This window comes from Dermacentor albipictus, chromosome 5, assembly GCF_038994185.2.
Source record: "Dermacentor albipictus isolate Rhodes 1998 colony chromosome 5, USDA_Dalb.pri_finalv2, whole genome shotgun sequence".
NCBI lineage: Eukaryota > Metazoa > Arthropoda > Arachnida > Ixodida > Ixodidae > Dermacentor > Dermacentor albipictus.
The window spans coordinates 40,054,623-40,080,056 of record NC_091825.1 but is presented as its reverse complement, the minus strand read 5'-3'; the positions used below and the strand labels follow the sequence as shown (position 1 = coordinate 40,080,056).

Sequence of the window (25,434 nt, the reverse complement as noted above, 5' to 3'; positions counted from 1 at the left end):
TCATGATCAGTGCTTCTTCAAGATGCCCTGCATCCAGCCCCACAAGACATCAGCGCGTCGAAATGGCCGTACACCGCACGACCCGCTGTCTGCAAGATTTGAGCCCAAAATTTGGTTTCTTACAAAGACCAGCTCTGCCACCGGTCGCCCCAACTTCAGAAATGGCACTTTCAATCCGCCCAACACAGGGAACGGTTCAAAACGTTCGGATGGCCGACCGATTTCACGGTAACGTGCACAAAGATGCGGAAGACTGGCTTGCGCAGTATTAATGGGCAGCAATATTTAATCACTGGTGCCCCGAACAGAAGCTGTTCAACGTCTATTTCACCCTTGAAAGCAGTCCAGTGACGCGGTTTCAAAACGACGAGGAAAGTTTGATAACGTGGGATGAGCTTTCCAGTTGGTTACTCGATACATTTGGGAACAGAAATCGACATGAAAACGCACAACGCCTACTTGAGTCTCGCATCCAACCGCCAAATGAAGGTGTCATCATGTTTGCTGAAGATATGGCGCGTTTCTTTCGCCGCACAGATCCGAACATCTCCGAGCCAAAGAATCATAGCCACCTCATGCGGGGTGTCAAAGAACACATGTTCGCTGGCCTCTTGCGCGATCCGCGGACAACCGTTGACGAGTTAATTAGGCCACGGCCATCGAGCGGGCGCTGCAGCACCGTTACCAACAGTACGATCGCTTGGTCGCTGGGGCATCGACAAGTGCCGCAGCACTCGCCTTGGCCAATCAGACCTATGTTTGACAACTGATCGACACATTGGGCGCGAGGAAATTGCATAGGAGAACGTGAGGCACGTACTATCAGCACATGCACCACCGCCACAGGAGATAACGGTTGCCTCTGTCGCTGAAGTGGTGCGCCAGGTACTCCCACAGGCGTTTGGCCCTTCAGAACGATGTCCCGATGTGTCATACCAGAGCAACGCCTTTAGCTACGCAGAAGCAATCCTTCGTCTATCGCCATCCGAGCTGCCATACCCGCCAAACGCGTAGAGTTATGCAGACCTTGCTTGTCGTCCCCTGTCTTTCGTACTGACAGCATAGTACCGTCAACGGTCTACCGTAGCAGTCTGGGGCCCAACGGAGACCTGTAAGGCGAATGTGTTATAATTGTGGAAAACCAAGAGACATCTATCGTTTTTGTCCTCATGTTCCAGCTGTCTCCTGGGAATTCAACATGCCGCTACGCGCCACCTGTTTGATGAGAGCCGTGTTCTCTACGACGACAGCTTGCTGACCGGCAAGTGAGACCGTACAACTCTGAGACATACACAACTATGTTGTGTATGTGACGGTAGTTTATTATGTTCTTTCTGTTGGTGCATGCTCTGAGTGTGTGCATTCGGGTGCTTGGGTCCCGTCGGACAGAGTACGCCTGCTTTTTGCCCTTGTATCCCAGCCCTTGTTTTTGTGAAATAAGAATTATTATTATTATTATTATTATTATTATTATTATTATTATTATTATTATTATTATTATTATTATTATTATTATCATTATTATTGTTGTTGTTGTTGTTGTTGTTGTTGTTGTTGTTGTTATTATTATCTTGTCTACTGTTGCGCTCATCGTCTCCAGCCCACTATTTCTCGCGGAGTAGCCGAAGATCCTTCTGATGTCGCCAGTGGTCGGTCTCCCAGTCCACGGCAGGAACACTAAAAGCAGCGACCTCTGCGGGGAAGGTTTCAAGTCCTCAAGCTGCCAAGAATCACCCACTGTTGCAGAAAAACGCCGACACCGACGAAACTGTGACTGCCGGCCTCGCTGTAAGGATTGCCGGATATTAAATGGCGGCTTTATTCGACACCGGCACGGTCTTTTCTATAATAAATAAGCCACTGGCGGAAAAACTCAAGAAAGTCAGAATGGAATGAACGGGCCCTTATATTCGAAATATAGGAGGCCAGATGATGACACCTACAGGCAAGTGTACTGTAAAACTCACGATCGGGAACGTAGATTGGTCGCCACATTCTTGATTCTACCGGAGTGCTGCAAATGACTCCTATTAGGAATGGACTTATTAAGGTTATACGGTGCCGTGGTCAACATACGCGACGCCATGGTAACATTTTCGTATGATAAAGTCAAAACCCATAGCACAGAAGCCGAACGCTGACTCTTACGTGTTGTTGACGGGGACGTGTGCATACAGCCGCTATCATATACACTTGTTGCAGTCAGTTGCAGCACACAGCAGAATAAGCACGCACTGGCGGAACACGTAACTGCCCTTCTATTCCGCCAATGTGTTGCCATCGCCAATGGAGTTTAGTCGACGGGCGTGGAAAGGTGCTCTTGGCAAATTTCACAAAGACGTAGGCACATCAGTAAAGCCACCACTATCGCATACTTAGATGAAATCGACCGCGATCAAGGCTGTTTCGACGTGCAAAAAGAAACCAAGCCTCGTACAACATCATGTACACCCTTTGTTGATTTTGATCCGGGCTTAATGCCAACAAAATGAGGCTATCGTATGAAAATTGTTGAAGAGTTTAACCACTGCTTCTCCTCTACATGGCGAGTAGGTAAAACGCCACTCTACAAAGCGATGCATCATCACGGAGGTGACAGCAAAACCCATGTGACAGAACCCGTATCGTGTGGCACAGAAAGAACGTGAGGCAATACAGCAGCACATCCAGAATATGCTACACGATGATGTAATCCAGCCATCATGAAGCCCTTGGACATCTTCTGTAGTGATTGTAAAAAAGAAAGATGGTACGTTGAGGTTCTGCACCGCTTATCCCGGATCGATGACTCTTTGGACAGGCTACGGCATGCACGTTACTTCTCTGAGGACCTTAAAAGTGGATACTGGCAAATAGAGAAGACTGCTTTTGTTATGCCTGGTGGGCTTTACGAATTTAGTATTTCACCTTTCGGCTTATGTTCGGCCCCAGCCGCGTTTCAAAGGCTGATCGACACTGTTCTATCCAGTCTAAAGTGGAATACTTGCCTGGTGTACCTCGACTTTTGAAGAACATCTGTAACGACTGCTGTCAGTCCAATCACGTGATATGGTCCGCGGGGCCTACACGGAAACCAGAAAAATGTCCCTGTGGGTTTGAAGAACTGCATTTCTTGGTCATGTCATCAGTTAAGACGGTGTTATGCTTGACACGGATAAAGTTGTAGCCGTAAAAAGTTCACACGGCCTACTGCTAAGAAGTCAGTGAGGCACTTCGTGGGTCTCACCGCCGCATTGCCTCGGATTCTGCGCACCTTGCGCACTTCTCCACTCACCCTACTTACAAGAGAAGAGGTCGTGTTTGTATGGAGAGAGGATCAAGAAGCGCCATTCGACAATTTGCGGCAGCATATACAAACTTTGCCTGTTCTCGCTCATTTTGACGAGGATGCATTGACAGCGATCCCCACAGATGCAAGCGACAAAGGTCTTGTCGCTGTTCTCGCTCAGTTTCAAGGTGGTGCCGAGAGAGCAGTAGCCTATGCCAGCAGGAAATTGTCATGTGCTGAGTCCAAGCGCTCAACCATAGAGAAGGATTGTCTGGCTGTCGTATGGGCACTCGCGAAGTCTCGCCTCTACTTATATGGCCACGCTTTTAAAGTCGTAAGTGATCACCATTGACTTTGCTGATTGACCAGTATAAAAGATCCTTCTGGACATTTGGAGTGCTGGAACTTTGGGTATCAAAAGTACGACATGACAATAGTCTACCAATGGAGAAGGCAGCACTTAGATACCGAGGCCTCTCGAAATCACGAATTGAACCACCGCGCTTCGACGATGATGAATACGCTGAATTTTTTAGGAGTTGCTTATGAGGCCGCCATTTCTCGGAAACAGGAAGACAGCTGGGAGCTCAACTCATTCATAAAGTTTTTCAACGCGCGAGCCACGAATGTGTCGAGAATATTTTCAATGAGTCTACCTTCATTCTCTTTGTCCGATGGAATTCTCTACAAGAACTTATCTCGAACAGGTAAGAGCTATCTGACAGTAGTTTCCGAAAATATATACCACGGACAATATTTCGACAATATTCTTGGGAAATGGCGCAAGTTACGTCAGATGTACGCACAAAGTTTAACTTGTATTCCTTATTTACGGCCCTACGTACACGTTTTATTCATATTTTAGTGCGTCATTGAAGAATGGGACTTGACACTGGCTTTGAAGGTGGACGAAATGCGGGTCAAACATTAATCATATGGGCGCGCAGGGTTAAGGTATGTGTTATTATCACAGGCAAAAAAAATTTAGTGGAAGTGTGCGACAGAGTCACCTTCATGAGAATTCTGCTTGATTCTGTAAGCTCGCACAAATGCTGTGCGTTTTTCATATTGTCACGTTATTTGTTGATTATATTTCAGCTCTCTATTAGGAGTAATTAGAGAAGAACCGGCCATCTGTTAGACAACTTGTATCTCAGCGCTATAAAAGTTACTGGGGCTCGCGGTTGCAGCATCTACTAAATTATTTAATATAACCATCCAGAAGAAATCATTCGGGAATTTTAGCCAACAAGCCAACCTTCTCATTATCATCCCTGCCTTCTCCATTTCTGTGCTTTCCTTCCTTTCTAAACTGTTTTACAAACATATCCTACCAAGAAATATATTGTTACACTGCTCCGCAGAACGCTGACGAAGATGAGCAGGAGATGGCGGTCGAAGCAGACGCTTCAGTGACTAGCCTGCCTTACACTTCTATTTGTGAATTACTGTAAATTATTGTACATACTGTAACTACATTTCGCGCATAGCTTTTTCCACCTGCAACATAATTCGTGCACGACGGAGCTCCGATGCGGACGTAGGCTGGCCACTAACAACGTGCCTACCAAAGGAGCCGCTGAAAGGACACCCATCATGCCGACAGAAGACGACACAACCACAATGCTAGCAGTCATTTTGTCGCAGTTCCGTGACACAGCAACATTTTCCGCAACCGGCAGTCTTGATGTCGATGAGTGGATTCAAATGTACGAGCACGTCAGTGCCCATAACAAGTTGTACCAAACTGTTATGCTGACTAATATAATTGCATACTTGAAAGTGTCACGTTTTCAAACCAAAAGAAAGAACTCGCGAGCTGGGAGCAATGTACGCGAAAGCTCTATGAGTTGTTGGAGTCGCCGTCACCGAGCAGCACAAAAATTTTGCCCCGCATCCTGGCGTTGACTGAATCATATACGACATATATCCAGGAAGTTCTCGCCCTTTGCTGCAAGTTTGGCGAGATTTCAGAATAAGACAAAGTGAACCAGTTAATGAAGGGCATAACGGACAATGCTTTTAATCCTCTCGCGCATAAGAGCTTTTCAAACATAGCCAAAGTCAAAAATTAATGTCGACGCTTCGAAGAAGTAAAGAGCCGTCGCATCGCACACCAGTTTACGCGTCTTCGAAATACGGCTGCTACGTGGTCGTGTGAGGACTTTCACTCCGCATCAGCCGTCAACGTCTGAGAACCTCGTCGGTATCGTTCGCCGGGACATTGGAGCTGTGGCACTAGTTAGCTTCAAGACCTTTTCGAACTATTCTTTACGCGAATATTCGTATAACGATTCGTATTTGCGTTTATACCACTCAAACTGTGGTTACAATTGCATATGACAAGTACTTTTGCCTTATCAATAAATGTCTTCTGTAACTTCTTTATATCATTTTGTTTTTTAATGCTGCTCGATGATTGCGCGAGCATTGCGGCCGTAGTGTCGGCTTTCATTCTACTATGTGATTGCACGGTTCCCTTTGAAGAAGGATATTACAGCGAAGCTGTCTATGGATACGTTCTGCTGGATGGCGTCTCCGTAGACATAGAGCAACAATTTTTCATAAGTGGAACAATACAGAAGGTACTCTGTTACCGGGCCCACCCGCAGCGAAGGTGACGAATGCATTAAGCACTCCCCAAACATGGGCCGATCCCGAAGATTGTGCAATACCGGGCCGACCCGCGGCCGACGTACAGTTTGCTATTAAGGCCCCACATTCACAGCTTCGCTAGTCATCCTTCTTCAAGTAATGGAAGGGCAATTAATTTTTTTCTTGTTCATCAAGCAGCATGTATCTGCCCTGTCCATTTTTGCGCATATAATTTTCCATCAGTAGATCTTTCGAAACGCAGACATAGCGCCCCATCCGGCACCCTGTACTGATATTTACGAGAACTATTTCAATAGAAGAAAAAATATAGTGCAACATTCATTTCAGATTTTCTTCATCCTCGTGCAGCATAATGCGGAGTAATTGGTGCGCGATGTTTTTTTGCGGTCGGACCTTGGGTGTCAAAAACCACTTTAGGTGGGCATTATATTTGCTAATCTTTAGCCGTAAGCTCCGTAAGATTGCTTGTCCAGTCAATGCTTAACCGCAGCAACAATATCAAAAACGGCGCGGTAGCCTATTTAGTGTCTGCATAGTACACATTGCGTTGCGCTCAAGGTGGCGGAATTCGATGAGAATGAAATAGAAAAAAACATCCACGTACTTTTGTTTATGTGCATGCTAAACTCCATGTGGTGAGAACTCAAGAGGAGGCCTCATAATCATGTCGCCAGACATAAGGCGCCAAATTCCTCTAATAAGAATGAAAAAGACGGTAAGGGCGTTCTTAGGCTTTTATCTAGGAGTGTAAACGAAGCAAATTGTTTTCAAGCCGGATTTCTGATGAAAACATGTTACGCTTACGTTATATTTTATAACCAAATCTAATGCCACTCCCAGTTGTACATCCGCACAACTAAGCAGCTTCTGTGTTATTAACCACTGCTTTCGGTATGCGGCGCACTATCATAAGGGCCATAATGAATCAATTAAAGCAAAGACATGCCTCGCATACACGTAGAACTATTTGTCGATCTGCTGAGTTCGTTGACGATGCTAAACATGCTATCAAAGCGGACACACACTTTCATTGGGTTGCAGAGATTGCGAGACTGTCAAAAAATGCTTTTACTTGCCTCAATCAACTTAGCAGATATTCAGGATTCCCGCAAATGGGGCATCTATATAGAATGATAGCTAGGCACTTGTTCAGAAAAACTGATAAGCATCGGTGCTGAAATTCTCTCAGGAACTAGTGCGCCGCTACGCAACAGCATTCGAGACTTCAAAACAGCCTGCAGAGCCTTCACCTTCGAGACTTCAAAAGTGCTGTTATGCGTTACATTGGAAAAAGAATGGCTATTCGATAAATTTACACCGGAACCGTCTTAGGCTGGTTTCCAGTATTTAATTTGTGATATGAAACAGGCTAAAACGATAGCGGCGCCTATAGAGATAAAATAGCTTACCCATAAGGCAAAATCGTATCAATGTATGGGACACAGCAACGTTTGAGGACGCATGGGTCAAACTGGTGATGGATGATGGTTCGATGCGGTGTGATCTACGCCAACGACGACAGTGCGGCGGTTTCGTCCCATGCCTTGCCGAAGAAGGGCGGTAGCCCCGGGGTGGAATGTGCCCACGCGTGTACCGTTCAGACTCGGGACGGAATCGTTGTCGCCACCGTATACGTTCAAATAGGGACATTGAACACATTATGACCAATAAATTCGAGTGAATCCTAGTGGTGCGCCCCAACCCTATCGTCACTGTGGGTGACCTTAACGTCGGTGTGTCTCGTCTCCACGAAGAAGGGCTTCTTCGCGTTTCCCTTCGAAAGGTTCGGAGTTCAATGTTGCATCAAGACCAATGTCTGCACGACGTGCCATCGGCGTTCATAGACCTAAAGTTGATCAAGCGCAATTCCAGTGTCGTCACAGAACCTATGGCCGTCTATGATAGTGACCGTAAAGTCACAATTACTGTGGTCACGGGCAAACGTAAATACAAATAAACCTAAGATGCATATTCATGTTATATTGTTTTGTTTTTATTTTATTTTATATACATTTTTATATGGCTCCACTAGTCATCCACATTCACCGAGTGGAATTGCGCTGAATATTTAATAGGAAATTGTGAAGTCCAATACATTCTAAAGAACAAGCACCATTCGATTAGACTACATGTTTATACTTAATTTCACCTGCTGGCACGCCGAACGAGATTGCCAGACAAGCCACGGAGATTACATTGGTAAATTCTTCCTGGTCTTCCCGATGCATTCTGAGTGGATATACTGCGTTCCATACATTACACTTATCGTTCTTATTCAAAAAAGCTATCGCTGGGCGCGTTCTGTCCATGCTTCGTTAAACGCCAACAGCGTTGGTACGCGCGACCATCTGTGAGAAGATCCATGCGGCGGGCTGCAAATAAAAAACCCGAAAAGGACAACAAAATTAAAATGAGCTTACACAACGAATTAGCAGCCGTCGACCTCGCTGCATTTGTTTTCAAGGATTAAAACTTGTTTCCTTCAATACTCAGCTCATATATAAAACAATTGTGCACAACTATCGTCAAAAACATTTACCTAAATTCAAGTGCGAAGGACAAAGCCACTGTATGAAGGCTCTAGCCTCCACAGCGTTGACTGCTATCTATGGAACGGAGTAGAAACAAAACGTTTTTCCTCACACTGTTGTTCATAATAACATCCAACAATTGCCTTGATTTCAGTGGCTATGGTGTTGGCCTGCTGAGAACGAGGTCGCGGAATTGTATCCCGGCCCTGGTCGCCGCATTTCAATGGGGCGAAATGCGAAAACTCCCGTGTAATTAGATTTAGGTGCACGTTAAAGAACTCCAGGTGTTCGAAATTTCCATAGTCCTCCACTACGGCAAGTCTCATAAACAGAAAGTGGTTTTGCCACGTAAACCACCGTGATTTATTGCCTTGATTTGTTTTTCGGAAAGTCACTTGGTTCACATGGAGCAGATGCAACTTTTAAAAGAACCACACTTATCCGGCGGGACATTTCAATTTTTCAACTAATTCATTTAGAATGTTTTATGTTTTTTTCTCTTACATATTTCTCATGGATATAAATGTCTGTATACCAGCAAATTTACCTAGAAATGCACTCGTCATCTGCATCTCTTCTCACCAAGCAGTTAATAAACTTATTTTATTTGACTATATTATCGTTTTCCTTGACCCTTATCCCTGATCTATATACCACCAGCAAGAATTGCGCGGAAAATAACACGGCGTTAACAAAGTTTTCTTACCTCATGTAGCAGATAGGAGGTTTCTTGACAAAAATTACGTGTTACCTTTAGAAAACAACATTACAAACAGCAGTTCACCTGACTAAAACTACAATTGCTACTGGCCGACAAGGGTCGTGGGCGCACAAAAATCATAAAAACCATAAGCCATCTTACTGCGCCGACTTTCTGCAAGAAAAACTGGATGTCCGCAAGCCTCCGCGCAACGAGCGCGCGCTCGCTAGCAGACGATCCACTCGACAAAGGACAGCAGGATTGAAGACGTCTTGTTGTATAATCAATGCCTCAAATATGTGTGCCTAGCAAAAGTGTGTCGATATAAACTTGCAGTTGAAGAGACGCACCATTTCGAAAGCGCACGAGGGTAGTTGGTCTCAGCGACCGCAGCAGAATTTCGCTAAAAATGTCGCAAAGCGCGTCTCCGCCCCAATCCAGTTCACTCTCAGAGCTCTCGCACACTTTTCCCACATGCGGCACCTCAGCCCATTCGACCGTCGTCTATTACACTCTGGGCTACATGACCTTTTCTGCCTAAGAAGCGTCGAGATGGCGCTTCCAAGCCGGGTGAAAATATGTAGCCCAGCTCTGCACAATGCTGAGGAAGACGAACACGAGTTTCAGACAGGAGAATAAGAGGCTTCAGTGACTAGCCTGGTTTAGAGTTGTTTGTCAATTACTGTAAAGAACCGTACATTCTGTAAATAAATAAAGATCAGTAAATTATGGCTTTTACGTGCCAAAACCATGATCTTATTATGAGGCATGCTGTAGAGGAGGTGTCCGGAAAGTTTCGACCACCTGAGGTTCTTTAACGTGCACCTAAATCTAAGAACACAGGTATTTTCGCATTTTGACCCCTTCGAAGCGCGACATTTCTAAATCGAACCTAACGGATGCTTTAGCTCCTACACTAGAAATGAACAATTGTTTGAACAAATGAACAATGCAATTAGTGAGCTATATTGAACGTAATAGAAACAGTTCAAATAGAATTTCAGGAAGCATTTTTTAGCTGCCTTTTTTTACGTAAATTCTCAAAAAATTGCAAACTTTTATGAAAATACTCGATGTGTAAAACTCTGTATTTCAGCAACTAAAACGACATCGCAATTGGGTAAGCTACACCTATTATTTCATTTACTGCGGACAAAAACGATAAATCTGGTGCCACGCTGAATTGCGCCTATTGTAGAGGAGTATTGGAATGGCATAGTGCGTTGTCCTCTCCAGCCCTTTCTAGGGGTCGTTCTCTTCAGTACTCTTGATCGGGAAACGCTGCTCGAGGTGGGAGTCCGTGCCCTGCTGTAACAGTCGGCTCCAAACGTCGGTGCCTAATAAACGCATTACAAGTGGTGGAGGATGCTTCGACATAAAATCTAATCCTGAAACTTCGCTCCTATGGCCTACATTCAACCATGCCTGAACACGCATCGCAGCAAACCCCTCCTGCTCCATCCCAGCAAGTGTATCCTTCGTCTATCATGTGCTCTCCTGTGCTTCGCCTTTGGGACCCTGTCAATTTTAGCGGCGCGGATGACACCGACGAGGAAGAGTGGCTGAGCGTGAGGTTGTTCAAGATGGAGAAAAGAAGATGCTTCCAAAATGCATTGTTGAACCTTCGTCGAGCCTTTGTGGGTCACCCGTGATGCTAGTTAAAAAGAAAAATGACACATGGCGTTTTCGTAGATTATCGTTATCAAAACCGCATTACGAAAAATCACGTCTAACCCTTGCTTCGCATTGCCGACGCCTTCGATTGTCTCCGCGGTGCCAACTACTTTTCATCAATGGACACGCGGTCTCGTTATTTGCAGATTTCTGTGGATGACAAATACCAAGAGGACACCGCGTTTGTCACTCCGGATGGCCTATATCAAGCAGAGTTATGCCATTCGGTTTATGGAACGCCCCAGCAACGTTAAAACGTATTATGAACCCTTTGCTTCAAGGGTTCGAATGGGGAACATGCCTCTGTTACCTAGACCACGTTCTCGTATTTTCGCCTGCATTTGAAACACAGTGGAGCGTTTATCAGCTGTACCTCAAGTCCTCCGCGAGGTTGGACTTCAACTAAATTCCTCGAAGTGTCACTTGGGTCATGTGCTGATTACCGTTCTGGGCCATCTCGTCGGCGCTTACGGTATTTAACCAGACCGGAGAAAAATTAGTGCCGTCATGTCTTTTCCTGTACCTCAGTCTGTTAAAGACGTCCGACATTTTGTAGAACTCCGCCCCTACTTCCTACGCTTCGGTAAAGACTTCCCGGCGATTGCCCAACTGCTTACTGATCTTCTGAAGGAGGACGTGCTGTTTATATGGGGCCCCGCTCAAACTGCCGCGTTCACCGCCCTCACCAGCATTCTCACCATGACCACCTATACTGGCCCACTTTCACCCGTCCTCTCCTACAGAAGTGCTTACCGATGCCAGTGGTCACGGTATCGGAACCATCTTAGCCCATCGCCAACACGGTCAAGATCGCATTATCGCATACGCTAGCCGACTTCTCAGAGCAGCGGAGCATAACTACTTGATTACAGATCGTGAATGCTTGACTCTCGTCTGGGCGGTTTCCAAATTTTGCCCATACTTGTATGGCACGCATTTCTCTGTAATGACCGGCCACTACGCGCTCTTTTGGCTTTCCTCACCAAGGATCCTACAGGCCAGCTTGATCGCTCGGCCCTGTGGCTGCGAAAATATTTCTAAGCAGTAGTGTACAAGTCGGGCCAATTACATTAAGACGCAGACTGTTTATCACGCTATCCAGTGTACGAACTAACCACCAACCCTGACCCCGATACCGACGCTTGCGTTTTATCCGTTTCTCAGCTACTACACGTTGACGACGAGCAACGCCGTGATGCCACCTTGCGCGCCATCATTGATGGCTTGGGATCTTCGTCTTCTAATTCGTCCCTTCACCTGTTTGTTCTCCGGGATTGTGTATTATACCGCCACAATTTACGCCCTGACTGTCCTGCCCTACTCCTCGCCATTCCTAAGCACCTCCGGTGAGCTGTTCTCCAAGAACTTCAAGATTTCTCAATGGCAGGTAACCTTGGCGTCTCTCGCACCTACGTTTGGATCCACCAACGCTTCTTTTGACCAGGCCTTGCCGCTCTGCCCGGAAATACATTCTGACGTGCGACAAATCGCAGCACGGAAAAACAGCATCGACGGTCCCTGGTAGGTACCTTCAACCGCTCGACATTCCTTCGGAGCCGTTCTTTCACGTTGGCTTAGACTTACTTGGCCTTTTCCCGCTATCCACGTCTGGCAACAAGTTGGTCGCTGTGGCCACAGATTACATCACGCGCTACGCCATAACCAGAGCACTTCCAATAAGCTGCGCCATATATGTCGCCAATTATTTTTACGCAACGTGATTCTGCAGCATGGTGCTCGACACCATTTCTTTCTCAAGTCATCGCCGACATCCTCCAGTCTTGCTCCACAAAGCACAAGTGGACTACGTCTTACCATCCACATACTAATCGTCTTACTAAGCGTCTGCATCTCACTTAACAGACATGCTTGCAAAGTACGTCTCGTCCGGCCATGCTGATTGGAACCTTGCCCTACCTTTTGTAACTTTTGCATATAATTCTTCGCGTCATGACACTGCCGGTTATTCCCCAGCTTTTCTGCTGCTCGGCCGAAAACCGACATTGCAAGTGGACGCATCCCTTCCATACGCTGCATCAGAGACCAGCGAGTATGCATTTGATGGCGTCACCAGGGCAGCCGGAGCACGTGAACTTGCCCGCGCTCGCTTCCTGCGCCCTTTAGACAAGCAACGGCACTTGTACGATCGCCAACACAGAGACGTTCGCTTTTCACCTGGACCTCTGGTACTCCTGTGGTCGCCTACTCGTCACGCTGGCCTGTCTAAATATCTTCCGTCACGGCACACAGGCCCACATCGAATGCAGCGGGCCTTGACTCCAGTTACCTACAAAATTGCCCCAGTTAGTACGAGTGCCTCACCTACCCCGTATTCCACTGATGGTGTGCATGTCGCACTCCTCAAGCTATATTACTCTCCTATTATCACCGATATTGAGACGCCCCGGAATGGTGCTTCTGCAGCCACGGGTAATCATACATGCATATTGCGTGTTTCCTGTGGCCGATGCAAGGGGGCGCCTCGACGAAGACAATGAACGCTCTGCGGCTCTCAATCTGCCGGCCGAACTGGCCGTCGCTGGAGTTAGCTTTGGTAAATTTACTTTGTAAATTGTCTCCAGTCGTATTACTTTGTTCGCATAACAATATGAGAGGGTAAGCGCCCACAACAGGTGGCACAACCCCGCAAAACTAAGCGACGTGCTCTTCTATCTCGCAGGTGTAGCCAGTCTTTGGTACAGCAATGATGAGTGGTTTTAGAACGTGGTCCTCTTTCAAGAGCTCTTTAGTGGCCGTGTTTGGTCATGCGGCTGTGCACAAGATGCACCTGGCATTGCGTTTACGAGAACGTGCGCAGCAACCAGGGGAATCGTTTACGAGCTACATTGAGGATGTTCTGTACCTCTGCGAAAAAGTGAATGCCACGTTGTCGTAGTCCGGCAAAATGCGCATGTCACGATAGAAATAGATGATGATGATAGAGGATAAGCTCAGCGCGCAGGCCTACAACGGCGACTACTCATCGTAGCCACCAGCACAAGTGGTGCATGCGGACCTCTCATCACCTGGTGGCGTGGACATCGTCCCTGGCAGTCCCTGTAGTTGGTGCTTTTATCGAACACATTGCAAGTATATAAAAGACCATATTGAGCATGTCGAACGCACTTCGTAGCAGCGACAACGCCTCAGAACAACGCCTGAACGCCCGTCTACTCTTTACCGCAGGTGAGTGGCCTGTGTGCTCCTTAACCTTTGTTATAGTATTGTCTTTGCTACCAAGTTCAGGAGTCGTGTTTCAGTGTTGTTTTCTTTTTCTTTTTGAGTTTCACAAAACGGATAAGAACCTCGCTAAATTTAAAGAGACATAAAAACGGATATCCAGTAGCTCAATGATAAACTCCGTCAACAACTTAATGTGGCACTAGAGGCATCTGAACGTGACCTTCGCATGGAACTGTGCGAAATTCAAACTGAACAGAGAACCACAAATCATGGAATTCATTGACACTACAATTGAGGAAGTGAAAAAGAAGTTAGATCTTGAAATCGCAAAGAACATAGCATTAATTGAGAACCAAGCACTTTGTACAAAATGTGAGCATCTTAGCGTAACGCAGAAGAGCGCGAGATGAGAATCGTAAGCCTAGAACAGTACTCAAGGAACAACATCGAAAGACAGGAAAATGGGCACATCATAGACATTGTATCCAAAATAGGAAATGCCATCAAAATCCCGATTACTGTCAATAATCTTTAGGCTTGTCACTGCGTGCCAACTCGAAATAATGATAAATTAACCGAGTTGTGCAGTTCAAATCAGGTGCCAAACCAGATGTGGTCCTCTGGAAGGCAAACAAAGCAAGATTTAGAAATGCAGACAAAGGCATGATTGGCTAAGAACCAGTATACGTCAACGGGCTCGGTGCTGAGAAACTGCTCGGTGCTGCCAGCAAAAAAAAAAAAGAAAACGTCCACAAATCGAAGTCGGTCTCGTCATTTAATGGCAAAATATTGGCGAAGCCTTCAGAAAAGTCTACAATTGCACACACATCAGGGGAGCATCACCTTTCAATGATAACAAGTTTGAAAGAAGCTAGCTCGGTGGTAGCCCATTAGACACACACTATGTTATATGAAGACTTCGCGTTACCAGAATCCTTCATATTTTTTCTACACCAAACGCCTCAGTCCTTGACTTGAACACTCATTCAGCCATTATAATGATGATGCTATCCGTAATCTCATAGATGAATATTTCTTCATGTTAGGCACTATAATGCTACGGGAAAACTGGTACTATGAAAGTTGTGGTACTATGAAGGCTGTGGCACTCTTAAACATTGATGGGTAGTGTTATATTCAGTATCGTTATTCATTTCAGTTCTTTATTCCCCAGGGGGCCCTTCTGTTCTTCGTTATATATATTGGTTGTATATGCTAAATAAACGGCTTTTTACTTCGGGACGGCTGGAGTCTGACTTCCACCTTCGGTCAATACCACATTGGCGACGAGAATTTCGTGAACGTACCCACAGCCCCGCAGCGCCGTCCGTATCCGCCCACCATGAGCTTCACCGGGCTTGCTCCGCCACCGTTTTTTCTTCCGACGCTCGGCCGTCCGTCATTGTCACGGGAGCAGTGGGAGCAGATGTTCAACGTGTACTTGCTGGCATCCGGAGCCGCCGCATTCAAGCCGCAGCAACGCAAGGCTATTCTTTTGCATTGCTTGGGGGCGGAGGGCCAGCGTATTTATCAGACGCTACATGCAGGGACCAGCGCCGCAGCACCGGCAGCGCCAAGTGCCACAGCACTCGCTGATGACAAGTCTGTCGTGGCCCCTCCTGACGAATACGACTTTGCACTCGCCGTATTACGGCACCAGTTTTCGACGTCGCGCAACGTTATCATCGAGCGTCATCGCTTTCACCGCCGCAGCCAACACACAGGCGAGTCCGTTCATGACTTTGTTGCCGCTCTACGGGAGATAGCATCACATTGTTCGTTTGCCTCGCAAGATGATGCCCTGCGAGACCAATTCGTTGCCGGCGTAGCTTCCACTCGCGTACGTGAGCGGTTACTGCTCGAGGGTTCCGCACTTTCGTTCGAGAATTCTGTTCGAATAGCACTTCAGTTTGAGCAGGCGGCTGAAGAGCTAAAGGAGCTTTCTGCTTCAGTCGAAGCAATTTCGTTGCGGATGCGTCGAAAACCATCGTCGCATTCTTCGAAAAAAAGGAATTCGCAACCGGCAGCCACCTTAGAGCAGAATTTAACGAGTAGCGCGGGTGGCTCACGTGGGCCGCAAGCGGAACCGCCCCCCTCAGCGGAACCGAGAACAGAGTAGCCGCTCCGGCTCGCCACTTTGTTTCCGATGCGGCTCGCGGAACCACATCGCGTCAGCGCCGCAGTGCCCAGCGCATGGCAAGACTTGCTCGTTTTGCGGTCGCAAGGGCCACTTTCAAAGGGTATGCAACCGCAAGCTAACCCAAATGCAAGGCCGAGTCCGTGAAGTTCAATTTCATGAAGATGTTTCGTCATGCAGCAGTGCTGAGGAAGTTTTGACTGTGCAACGTTCCGCGCGTAGCGGAATTCATATTCAAGTGCAAGTCGCGAATGTCACTTTGATATTCCTTGTTGATTCAGGGTCATCTGTTTCAATCCTGTCGGAGCAAGAATTCAGTCGATATTTTCAGAGTGTTCCGCTCCTGCCTGCTCCGCATGTTAGTTTGTTTGAATACTCTCAGCGGCCGATTCCAGTGCTAGGTTGTTTCCAGGCAGACGTTCGATTTAAAGGCCGCACAGCGTCGCTACGTTTTTATGTTGTTCACCGAGGCACTTCACTGATCGGTCTTGACGGCAGTAAAGCCTTGGATCTTCGCATTGAGGGTTCTGCTCTCAAGTGCTTATAGACGTCCACTGCTCCGCAGCCGACTGTTGTTGACCCGCTATCCTCTTCTATTTCCAAACCGTCAATCACGCAGCCCCGTAACAAAGCTGTTCCGCCAGCCTTAGCACATGAGTTCAGTTCACTTTTCAGTCCCGAGTTGGGTCTTGCTAAGGGGTTCACGCATCGCATCAAGACACGGCAAGGCGTGCAGCCTGTAACTTCGAAGCTTCGCCGTCTGCCGTATTCTCTCCGGTCACCAGTATCAAATGAGCTTCAGAGGTTGCTGAGCCTTGATATCATCGAGCAGATCGATGCTTCTGAATGGGTGTCCCTCATTGTTGTTGTTGACAAGAAAGATGGTAGCATCAGGATCCGTGTAGACCTTCGAGAGCCAAACAAAGCTATTGTTCCAAACAGTTTCCCATTGCCCCATACAGAGGAGCTGCTTCACGCTTTGGTAGGTGCTACACACTTCTCCAAATTTGACTTGGCTTCTGCTTACCACCAGGTTCTCTTGCACCCTGACAGCAGGGATCTGACAGCTTTCATCACCCATGATGATCTTTTCCGTCTTAAAAGAGTTTGCTTTGGTTTGGTTTCTGCCCCAGCGGCATTTCAGAAGATGATGGCGAAAATCGTTGACCGCTGCCCTGGCGTGTTGTTCTACATTGATGATACCATCATTTTGGCAAGACCGCAGAACAACACCTTTCCAACTTGAAGACCGTGCTGCAAAAGATCAAGAACGCAGGTCTGAAACTGAACAGCAAATGCCTTTTTGACGTTCCAGAACTTGCCTTTCTAGGGCACAAGGTCACTGCACGTGGTATCTCGCAACTTCCAGAGAAAGTAGACTCCATAGTGAACACACCAGTGCCAACTGATGTGGCCACCCTTCGTTCGTTCCTGGGTGTCGTAGAATACTACTCCAAGTTTGTTCCACACTTGGAACAAGCGGTTGAGCCTATGAGGGCGTTACTTCGCAAAAATGAGCATTCATCTGGTCTGCCGTAGCAGACAGCAGTTTACGTAGGGTCAAGGAAATGCTTTCGTTGAGTACCGTCCTCCAGATGTTCGATCCATCATTGCCAGTAATTGTGTCGACCGACGCGTCCGACTGTGGGCTGGGAGCAGTCCTGCAGCAACAAAGTGACCACGAGCTCCGCAAAGTCACTTTCGCATCTCGTACACTGTGGCCTGCAGAGAGAAAATATTCAGTCGGTGAACGAGAAGCTCTTGCGTGCATTTGGGCGTGTGAGCGATGGCACACATACCTGTGGGGTCGCCATTTCACAATTCGAACAGACCACCAGGCACTGGTGTCCTTGCTGTCGTCACAAGGACATGGAAGACGCCCACTCCGAGTTGCACGATGGAGTGCACGACTGCTTTGCTGCAATTTCAATGTTGAATACCGCAAGGAGTCCACAAACACTGTAGCAGATGCACTTTCTCGGCTACCAGCACCTACCTCGGAGGCAGAGATTGCTAAGCAGGAAGGAATTGTCTTGTTCATTGAGCCAGCCTGCGTGACAAAGGAGGAGCTCAGGCAGGCCGCCCTCGACGACAGCTGCCTGGAAACCTTCAAGTCATTCGTGCTGAATTCCTGGCCGCCAAAGAAGTCCATACCAGAAGAGGCGAAACCATTCTACGCCATTCGGGAAAATCTTTCTGTTGTCGATAACCTGCTTCTGCGTGGAGAGCGCCTCGTCGGTCCGTGCTCCCTCACGGCTCAGATCATCGGCACCGCGCACGAGACACATCGGAGTATCACGCGCACGAAGGCGCGACTGCGTGAGCGGTTCTGGTGGCCACGAATGGATAAGCATGTGGAAACGGCATTAAAAAGTGATATATCTGCCTGGAGGCAGATAGGTCCGCCAAAACATCACCAGCACAATTGCAACCTCTTGAATGGCCTGAGCGACCATGGCAAAAGCTTGGCCTAGACATTGTTGGTCCTTTGGAGCATGCAGCTTACAACAGCAGATTTGCTCTAACGCTTGTTGACTACCATTCTAAATGGCAAGAGGTGTGTTTTTGCAGCGAAGTGTCCATGAGCACCGTGAAAGACTTTTTAAGAAGTGTTTTTGCCCGTGAAGGCTATCCGAAAGAGATCGTTTGTGACAATGGACCTCCGTTCACTTCTCGAGAGCATAACATTCCTGCAACACAGGCATCAGTCTTTCACATTCTTCAGTATACTATCCCCAAGCCAATGGGTAAATAGAACGTTTCAATCGCACATTGAAAAACTTCATTTAAGTCTCACTCCTCGAAAGACGACCGCTCCGGCAAGTTCTCACAGAATACCTTGCCATTTACCGCTGTACTCCCCACGCCACCAGCGGGGTCGCCCCAGCAGTTCTGCTGTATGGTAGAATGGCCCGAACCATGCTGGATACTGTGGGTTTCTCGGCACCAGCATTTGCGGAAGATCCAGCCAAGGAGTTGGCGCGACTTCGTCAAAGGGTTCGGCTTCAGCAGCAAAGCAGCAAGCACTACACGGACCATAGGAGAGCCGCCAAGAAGACGAAGATAGCCGTAGGCAATTTTGTCCGCGTCAGAAAACCGTCCGTTCGGTTCAAGGGAGACTGCGCCTTTTCTTCACCAACTGAGGTGATCAAGAGGAGGGTACCAGCCTCTTTTCGACTTGGAGACGACCGTACGTGGAATGCCCCCAAGCTTTCCAGGGTTCCAGAGAGGGGCACCTGGGGACCAGGCCCACCTGGCACGCCGCAGCCGCGGTTTGCTGATGCGCTGCAGCCCACCACGTCGCAGCTTCCTGACGCTGATGCTTTGGGGTTTTTCGTTACTAATACTTACTAACAACTAACCACTAAACATAAGGGAGGGAGTACGTTATATTCAGTTTCGTTATTTATTTCAGTTCTTTATTCCCCAGGGGGCGCTTCTGTTCTTCATTATGTATGTTTATTGTATATGCTAAATAAACGGCTTTTTACTTCGGGACGTCTGGAGTCTGACTTCCACCTTCGGTCAATACCACAGGTAGAAGGGTTTCTTTCTTAAACGCCCAGACAGAAAAGGGGATGGCACTGCCACATTGACCAAGGCTTGTAAAAATTATGAGTATGTACCTAAATACAGCAGAGTTACAGCATAATATGACATGTTAGCGCTACGATCCAAAAAATGAACTAATATCAGTTTCTATTACCCATTACGCGGTAACACATTATGTTTTATCACTTTTTCGAAGAGTTCCGGACTACGTTTATGAAAGGGAACTGAAACTCGAGTGTTCCGGGGATTTAACACAGAAATTTCAGAATAGAACAATACAGCTTTTAATTTTACTAATAGGTTGTCCTCAACTGGTTGTACGATATAACTTCCGCACCTGCCCGTGTCTGCATTGCATTTATTCATTACGAACACTGAAACCACTGTTGGACTTGCAGGTACGATTGCATCTGATGTTAGTGATCATTGCCTTGCGTTCATGTTTTATTCCAGAGTCAAAAATACCAAAATCACTCCTTTTCGTGAAATGTTTTCTTTTCAGTGCATAACAAGTGACTCTATGAAATCCTTTACAGGTGAAATAAGTACTTTTGACTGGTCTTTTATTATCGAAAAGACAAATGCAACTGAGGTGTATACTGCTCTCATCAAAAATTTTGCACGTGCATACTTGAAGCACATTCCGTTCAAAACAGGCAAGTCATCGTAAAAATCAGAAAACCATGGATAACGCGATGGCATGTCCAAACAATACAGCATAAAAACCTCCTATGTCAATAATATTTGCGCATGCGTGCACCTACGTCACATCAAGCATTTAAAAGGCCCAGATTAAACACAACGCTGAGCTGACACGGGCTAAGCTTGCATGTTATCATCATGTTATCATCATGCTGCATGTTAGCTTGCGTATTATTTGAACATGCAGCGAACAAACAGCCTGAAGAACCCTGGAAAGTAATAATAATATTTGGGGTTTTACGTGCCAAAACCACTTTCTGATTATGAGGCACGCCGTAGTGGAGGACTCCGGAAATTTGGACCACCTGGGGTTCTTTAACGTGCACCTAAATCTAAGCACACGGGTGTTTTCGCATTTCGCCCCCATCGAAATGCGGCCGCCGTGGCCGGAATTCTATCCCGCGAGCTCGTGCTCAGCAGCCCAACACCATAGCCACTGAGCAACCACGGCGGGTAACCCTGGAAAGTACTAAACAAAGTCCTGGTCCTCAACAGCCCCAACGTTCACCCTTATAAGATGATTATCGACTGTCACGAACTCAACATGAATAGCTTGCTCATTAGTTCAACGAATACTTTCTCAACGTAGGTGCTACAGCAGACCTCGTTCCGCAACAACAAGGCCCACAAGGCCTTCAGCCCCACCAACAGCCTTTTTATGAAAGCGACCGACGAAACAGAAGTGCACAGAAGATTCAGTTACCTAAATAACAGTGCTGTGTTAGACTGCGACAAGCTACAAATCAAACCGATAAAACATGTGTTAGACTTTTTCCTGCCTGTGCTGATTTATAACCTGATGTTCGAAACATGGGTCTTCTCAGACGAAATGAGCGCTCCAGATTATCTCTTATTACAAATGTGGCGATAAAAATACGGCGACTAATTACAGGCCAATACGCATCATGACAATCTTTTCAAAAAGACACAAAAACACATGTTTTCTCGTACTACGAAATATTTTTCAACAAATCATCTGTTCAGCGACCACTTACTTAACTTTAGATCTGGAAGATCAACCGAGACTGCTCTTCTAACAATGATAGAATTTGTACCAGACAATATTGACGTCACTTACCTTACCCTCGGCCTTGTTGTAGATTTCACCAAAGCATTTAATTGTTTGAGCCATACAATTCTGAGAAGTAAATTCTCCCAGTACAGAATTGGTGGAAAACCCTAGAATTTATTACGTCGTACTTAGCCAACCGAGCCCAGATGGTATGCTTGGGAAGTCACTAATCGAGCTTTCTACCGGGAAAAAATGGAGTACCACAAGGAAGCCTCTGAGTCTTTGGTTTAATGTTTTATAAATGATATCGTACTCATCGACACATTAGTAAAATTTATCATATACGCCGGCGGTTGTTCCATACTTATACCAGGCACTGATGCAGATACATTAGGGAAGCAAGTTAACGATTTTCCTGTGAGGTTCTCTTCGTGGGCACCTCAAAGGGCCTGAATCTTAGTGCATCTAAAACTAGAATAAATGTTTCAGAGCAAAATAATAAAACATATCAATTAAATCATTCCATAACCTATGAAGATCAGAATATTGAAATTGTGGAATCATATATAGTACTTAGACTTACATTTTATAGCAACTTCAACTGGGATTTCCATTATGCAAACATATGCAAAAAGGTTTTTGCAGTCGTTGGGGTGGTCTCTCGCTGCCGAACGTTTCTTACAATGTAAAAAACGTTAAACCTAAATCACGTATTTTTTCTGTCCGACATAAGCTACTGCCACCTTGTCTGGGGCACAATAACGAAAACTATCAAGCATAAAATCCTCACAGTGCTAACAAGAATAATTTGGTACAGTGAAAATCACCGGTATCTCCTTCAGACTAGTCCCTTATTTCTGACCTATAATATTACTCCCGTGAGAACATTGTACAACTTTCGAAATTTGCCTGCGGTTTATTCTTCATAGAGGTTCTTTCACGACTTCTTAGCCGCAAATATATCATTAGAACATTCTTTGCACAAGAACTACTGATAACTGCTCTGTTCCTCGCTTTCAAACCAATTATAAACATTTGTCCCTAAGATAAAATCTACCTTCGGTTTAAAATAGCTACACAGTATATACTAGGCCTACGCTAAACCAGTTCAGGCAGAAATTTCTTAACACATAATGGCAAAAATACTTAACACGGCCGGGAATGGCTATGTATTGAAAAGTTTGTTGAACTTGATGTGCTTTTTGTACGACCGGTGCACTGTTCTATTGTTATCATCTTTCTTATTTCTTTTAATTTCTTGAACTACTTCTCTTTCGTAGTTTCACTTATGTATGAAATGGTTTTATGTATCAGCTACATTAGAGTAAGTGTAACTGTGTTGAAATTTCAAACAGCGTTTGTTTCAAGGAGTCAAATTTCAATCTTGGTTAGTGATAGCGTAATTGACTGTGTTCTGTATTAGCTGAATGTCCTTTTTAATTTTTTACTGATGTTTACATTTTCACCCTGTTATACCTTGATGTGGTCTCTTGGGTCCAATCAAGTGTTTCTCACCGTTGTTTGCCCATGAGCTCCGACCATGTGTATGGCGAAATAAAAAGAATTGAATTGAACTACGAGGAGTTATACCAGCCGCACTCGTTGACACGTCGCCCTTCTTCGCGCGACGGTCACATTGCTTGTTCATCACCAGTTAGCGATCCTTGCAGAAATGAAAGCGTTCGTCAGGGAGGAAGAAGCCCGCCAGCTCTCCTTCATGACCTTCGCTCAGCAGCCGCGTATACAACAGCGTGCCTCGAAGTTTGTGCTTCCGCTCCATCGCACGATTGCGCAGTAAATCCGCGAGGTTTTACCAGACCAGCCGCATCATTTTCCTGCGGCTGTTCCACTAGGCTATGCTGCAGTAGTTGCGCCGCCCAAGCAGGTCCCTGTGACTGCAGCACTCAGCTACGCTGAAGTCGTCGCGCGGACGTGCCTCCCCCTAAGTGTGCCTCCCCCTTGTGGCGACCTAGTGGCTAGGCCCCAACTGCAGCCCACCATGTAGGCATATGAGCAGCCACCCCCTACTACGCGTCCTGCGACATGGATTGGACCTGCCCCAGAGAAAATGTTCTCCTGACAATCGGCCCTCATATTTTGCACACAGCTACGCCAGTCGAGTCGCACGCTTTTGTAATCGTGTGCAACCACCTAGCGCCAAACCACCCATGACCAGCAGGGCACAACCGTCCATATGGCGACCACTCCTCGGTTCTGTCGCCAACTATGCGCCTGACGCCAACTACCCGCCATTCGCCGTCTCCTTGCCGTAGGTCTCTGTCGCCGATGCGACCTAGCCCGTCATTCGGGATCAGGAAAACTAATCGTAGCACTCCAAGAGGAGAGAGCTATGGCACAGTCCAAATGTGAAATTATTCAACGCAGTTCCTCTAACGTAATCGACGTGTTGTTGACCGTGCCTGCGCACTTGGACTCGTGGACACATGAGCCACCGTATGTGTTGTGGACGCCAAGCTTTGCCGTACACTTCGGAATGTCACGACGCCCCTTTCTGGTCTGCCCCTTCGGACAGCCAGTGCTAAGAATATTAACAATTTAGCGGTGTGCACTGGTCGCATTGTCATTGCTGCCGTTCTATATGCGGTCAAATTCATAATCCTTTCCTCGTGCTGTCATGACATTATCTTTGGCTGGGATTTCCTCTCCTGCTACAATGCCGTTATCTATTGCGCACGGGCCGAAATAGAACTCTCGCCGCTGCTCACAGACATTTCTTCGCTTTCGTGGCAACTACTTGGCCATGCGGACTCCCACATTCCTCCGAACGAGTCAATAGTCATGTCCATGTACTGCAGCGAGATTTCAGGCGCTGCTGCACTAATGTCTCCATTGGACCTCTTCGTCACAGGGAAAGGTATGCTCCTACCTTTTGCGATAGTGCATGTCAAACAGGCTTTCAGTACCATTTTCGTTTCCAACCCGTTCTAACATCCTGTGAAGCTGTTCCGCGGGGAATGTCTTGGCAATGTAGAAACGATTGATGACGTTCTAGGATGTACGTGCTCAATGACATTTACTGTAATAGATACAGTGTGCTCAGTGCTGTTTCTACGTGTCACCTGTCACCCTGTGATGTGTTCGGTTCTTCTATGATCGATGACATTACACCGGTCTAACGGTCTCAGCTTCTGTGCCTCTGAGAACAATTTCGCTCTTTTTCGATGTAGGGCAATCTTCCCCCTGCCGAATGTCAACTGTTACTCATCGGATTGACATTGGCTCACAACGGCCGATGCAGCAATATCCGTATTGTGTATCTCCTGCAGGACGTCATGTAATCAACGAACAGGCCGGCGACATGCTTAGCCGCGAGCTGATACGGCCTTCTAACAGTCTATGGGCATCGCCTGTCGTCCTTGTTAGGAAGAAAGTTGGTTCTGTGTTGTTTTGTGTGCACTATAGATCACCAGCAAGGACGTCCACCCTCTCCCGCGCATAGACCATGTGACTGACAGTCTGCAAGGTGCGCAATTCTTTTCACCGGTCGATTTGCACTTAAGGTGATGGCAAGCACCCATGGCAGACGCCGATCGGCCGATGACAGCATTTGTCACACCCGACGGCTTATACGAATTTGAGGCGTCGCCTTTTGGCATTTGTTATGCACTGGATACATTCGCACGCATCATGGACGTAGTTATGCGCATCTTGTAGGGACAGACGTGATAGTTGTTATTGTTTTTCCTCCTGCCTTTACCATGCACATTCAGCGGCTCCGGTGTGTATTGATGTGTTAAACGTGGGCCTAAAACAAAACGTAAAGTGCCGATCCGGATCAGGCTACTGACAATTCTAGGTGATGTCGTATCAAAGGATGGAATACTGCCACGATCCAGCCAAACTTCGGGCCGTCGACTGATTCCCTAAGCCAATGTCTGTCAAACAATTGTGCATTTTCGCAGGTCTCTGTTCTTGCTTTCCATTCTTCATTCCTAGTATCTCCGACATCATAGCGCCCCTAACAAAGCTACTTAGAAGCAACAGGTCTCCACCAATTTTGTTCCATTGTGACCCAAAATACCCCACCGAGGTGAACAC

General features: G+C 46.7%; 2 protein-coding genes across 2 annotated transcripts in view; one reads left to right on the top strand and one right to left on the bottom strand.

Annotated features, from left to right (window-relative positions):
- The window catches only part of LOC135896855 (uncharacterized), a 514,087-nt gene that overhangs the window by 252,665 nt on the left and 235,988 nt on the right, over positions 1-25,434 (bottom strand). Inside the window, exon 10 of the mRNA XM_070538351.1 lies at positions 21,442-21,614. The gene's annotated coding sequence lies outside the window, so the exon portion shown is untranslated. The remainder of the gene's footprint in view (positions 1-21,441; positions 21,615-25,434) is intronic.
- Positions 15,315-18,583, top strand: LOC135896861 (uncharacterized). The gene is made up of 2 exons (XM_065425365.1): positions 15,315-16,041; positions 18,099-18,583. Exons 1-2 carry the CDS (start codon positions 15,315-15,317, stop codon positions 18,581-18,583), a joined length of 1,212 nt encoding a protein of 403 aa, XP_065281437.1.

What these genes read in the sequence shown, in the direction of transcription:
- LOC135896861 (XM_065425365.1), top strand. Translation starts at nt 15,315, where the DNA reads ATGAGCTTCACCGGGCTTGCTCCGCCACCGTTTTTTCTTCCGACGCTC. An exon ending in GAGTAGCGCGGGTGGCTCAC is followed by an intron (nt 16,042 to 18,098) that starts GTGGGCCGCAAG and finishes CTCGGCTACCAG; the next exon opens with CACCTACCTCGGAGGCAGAG.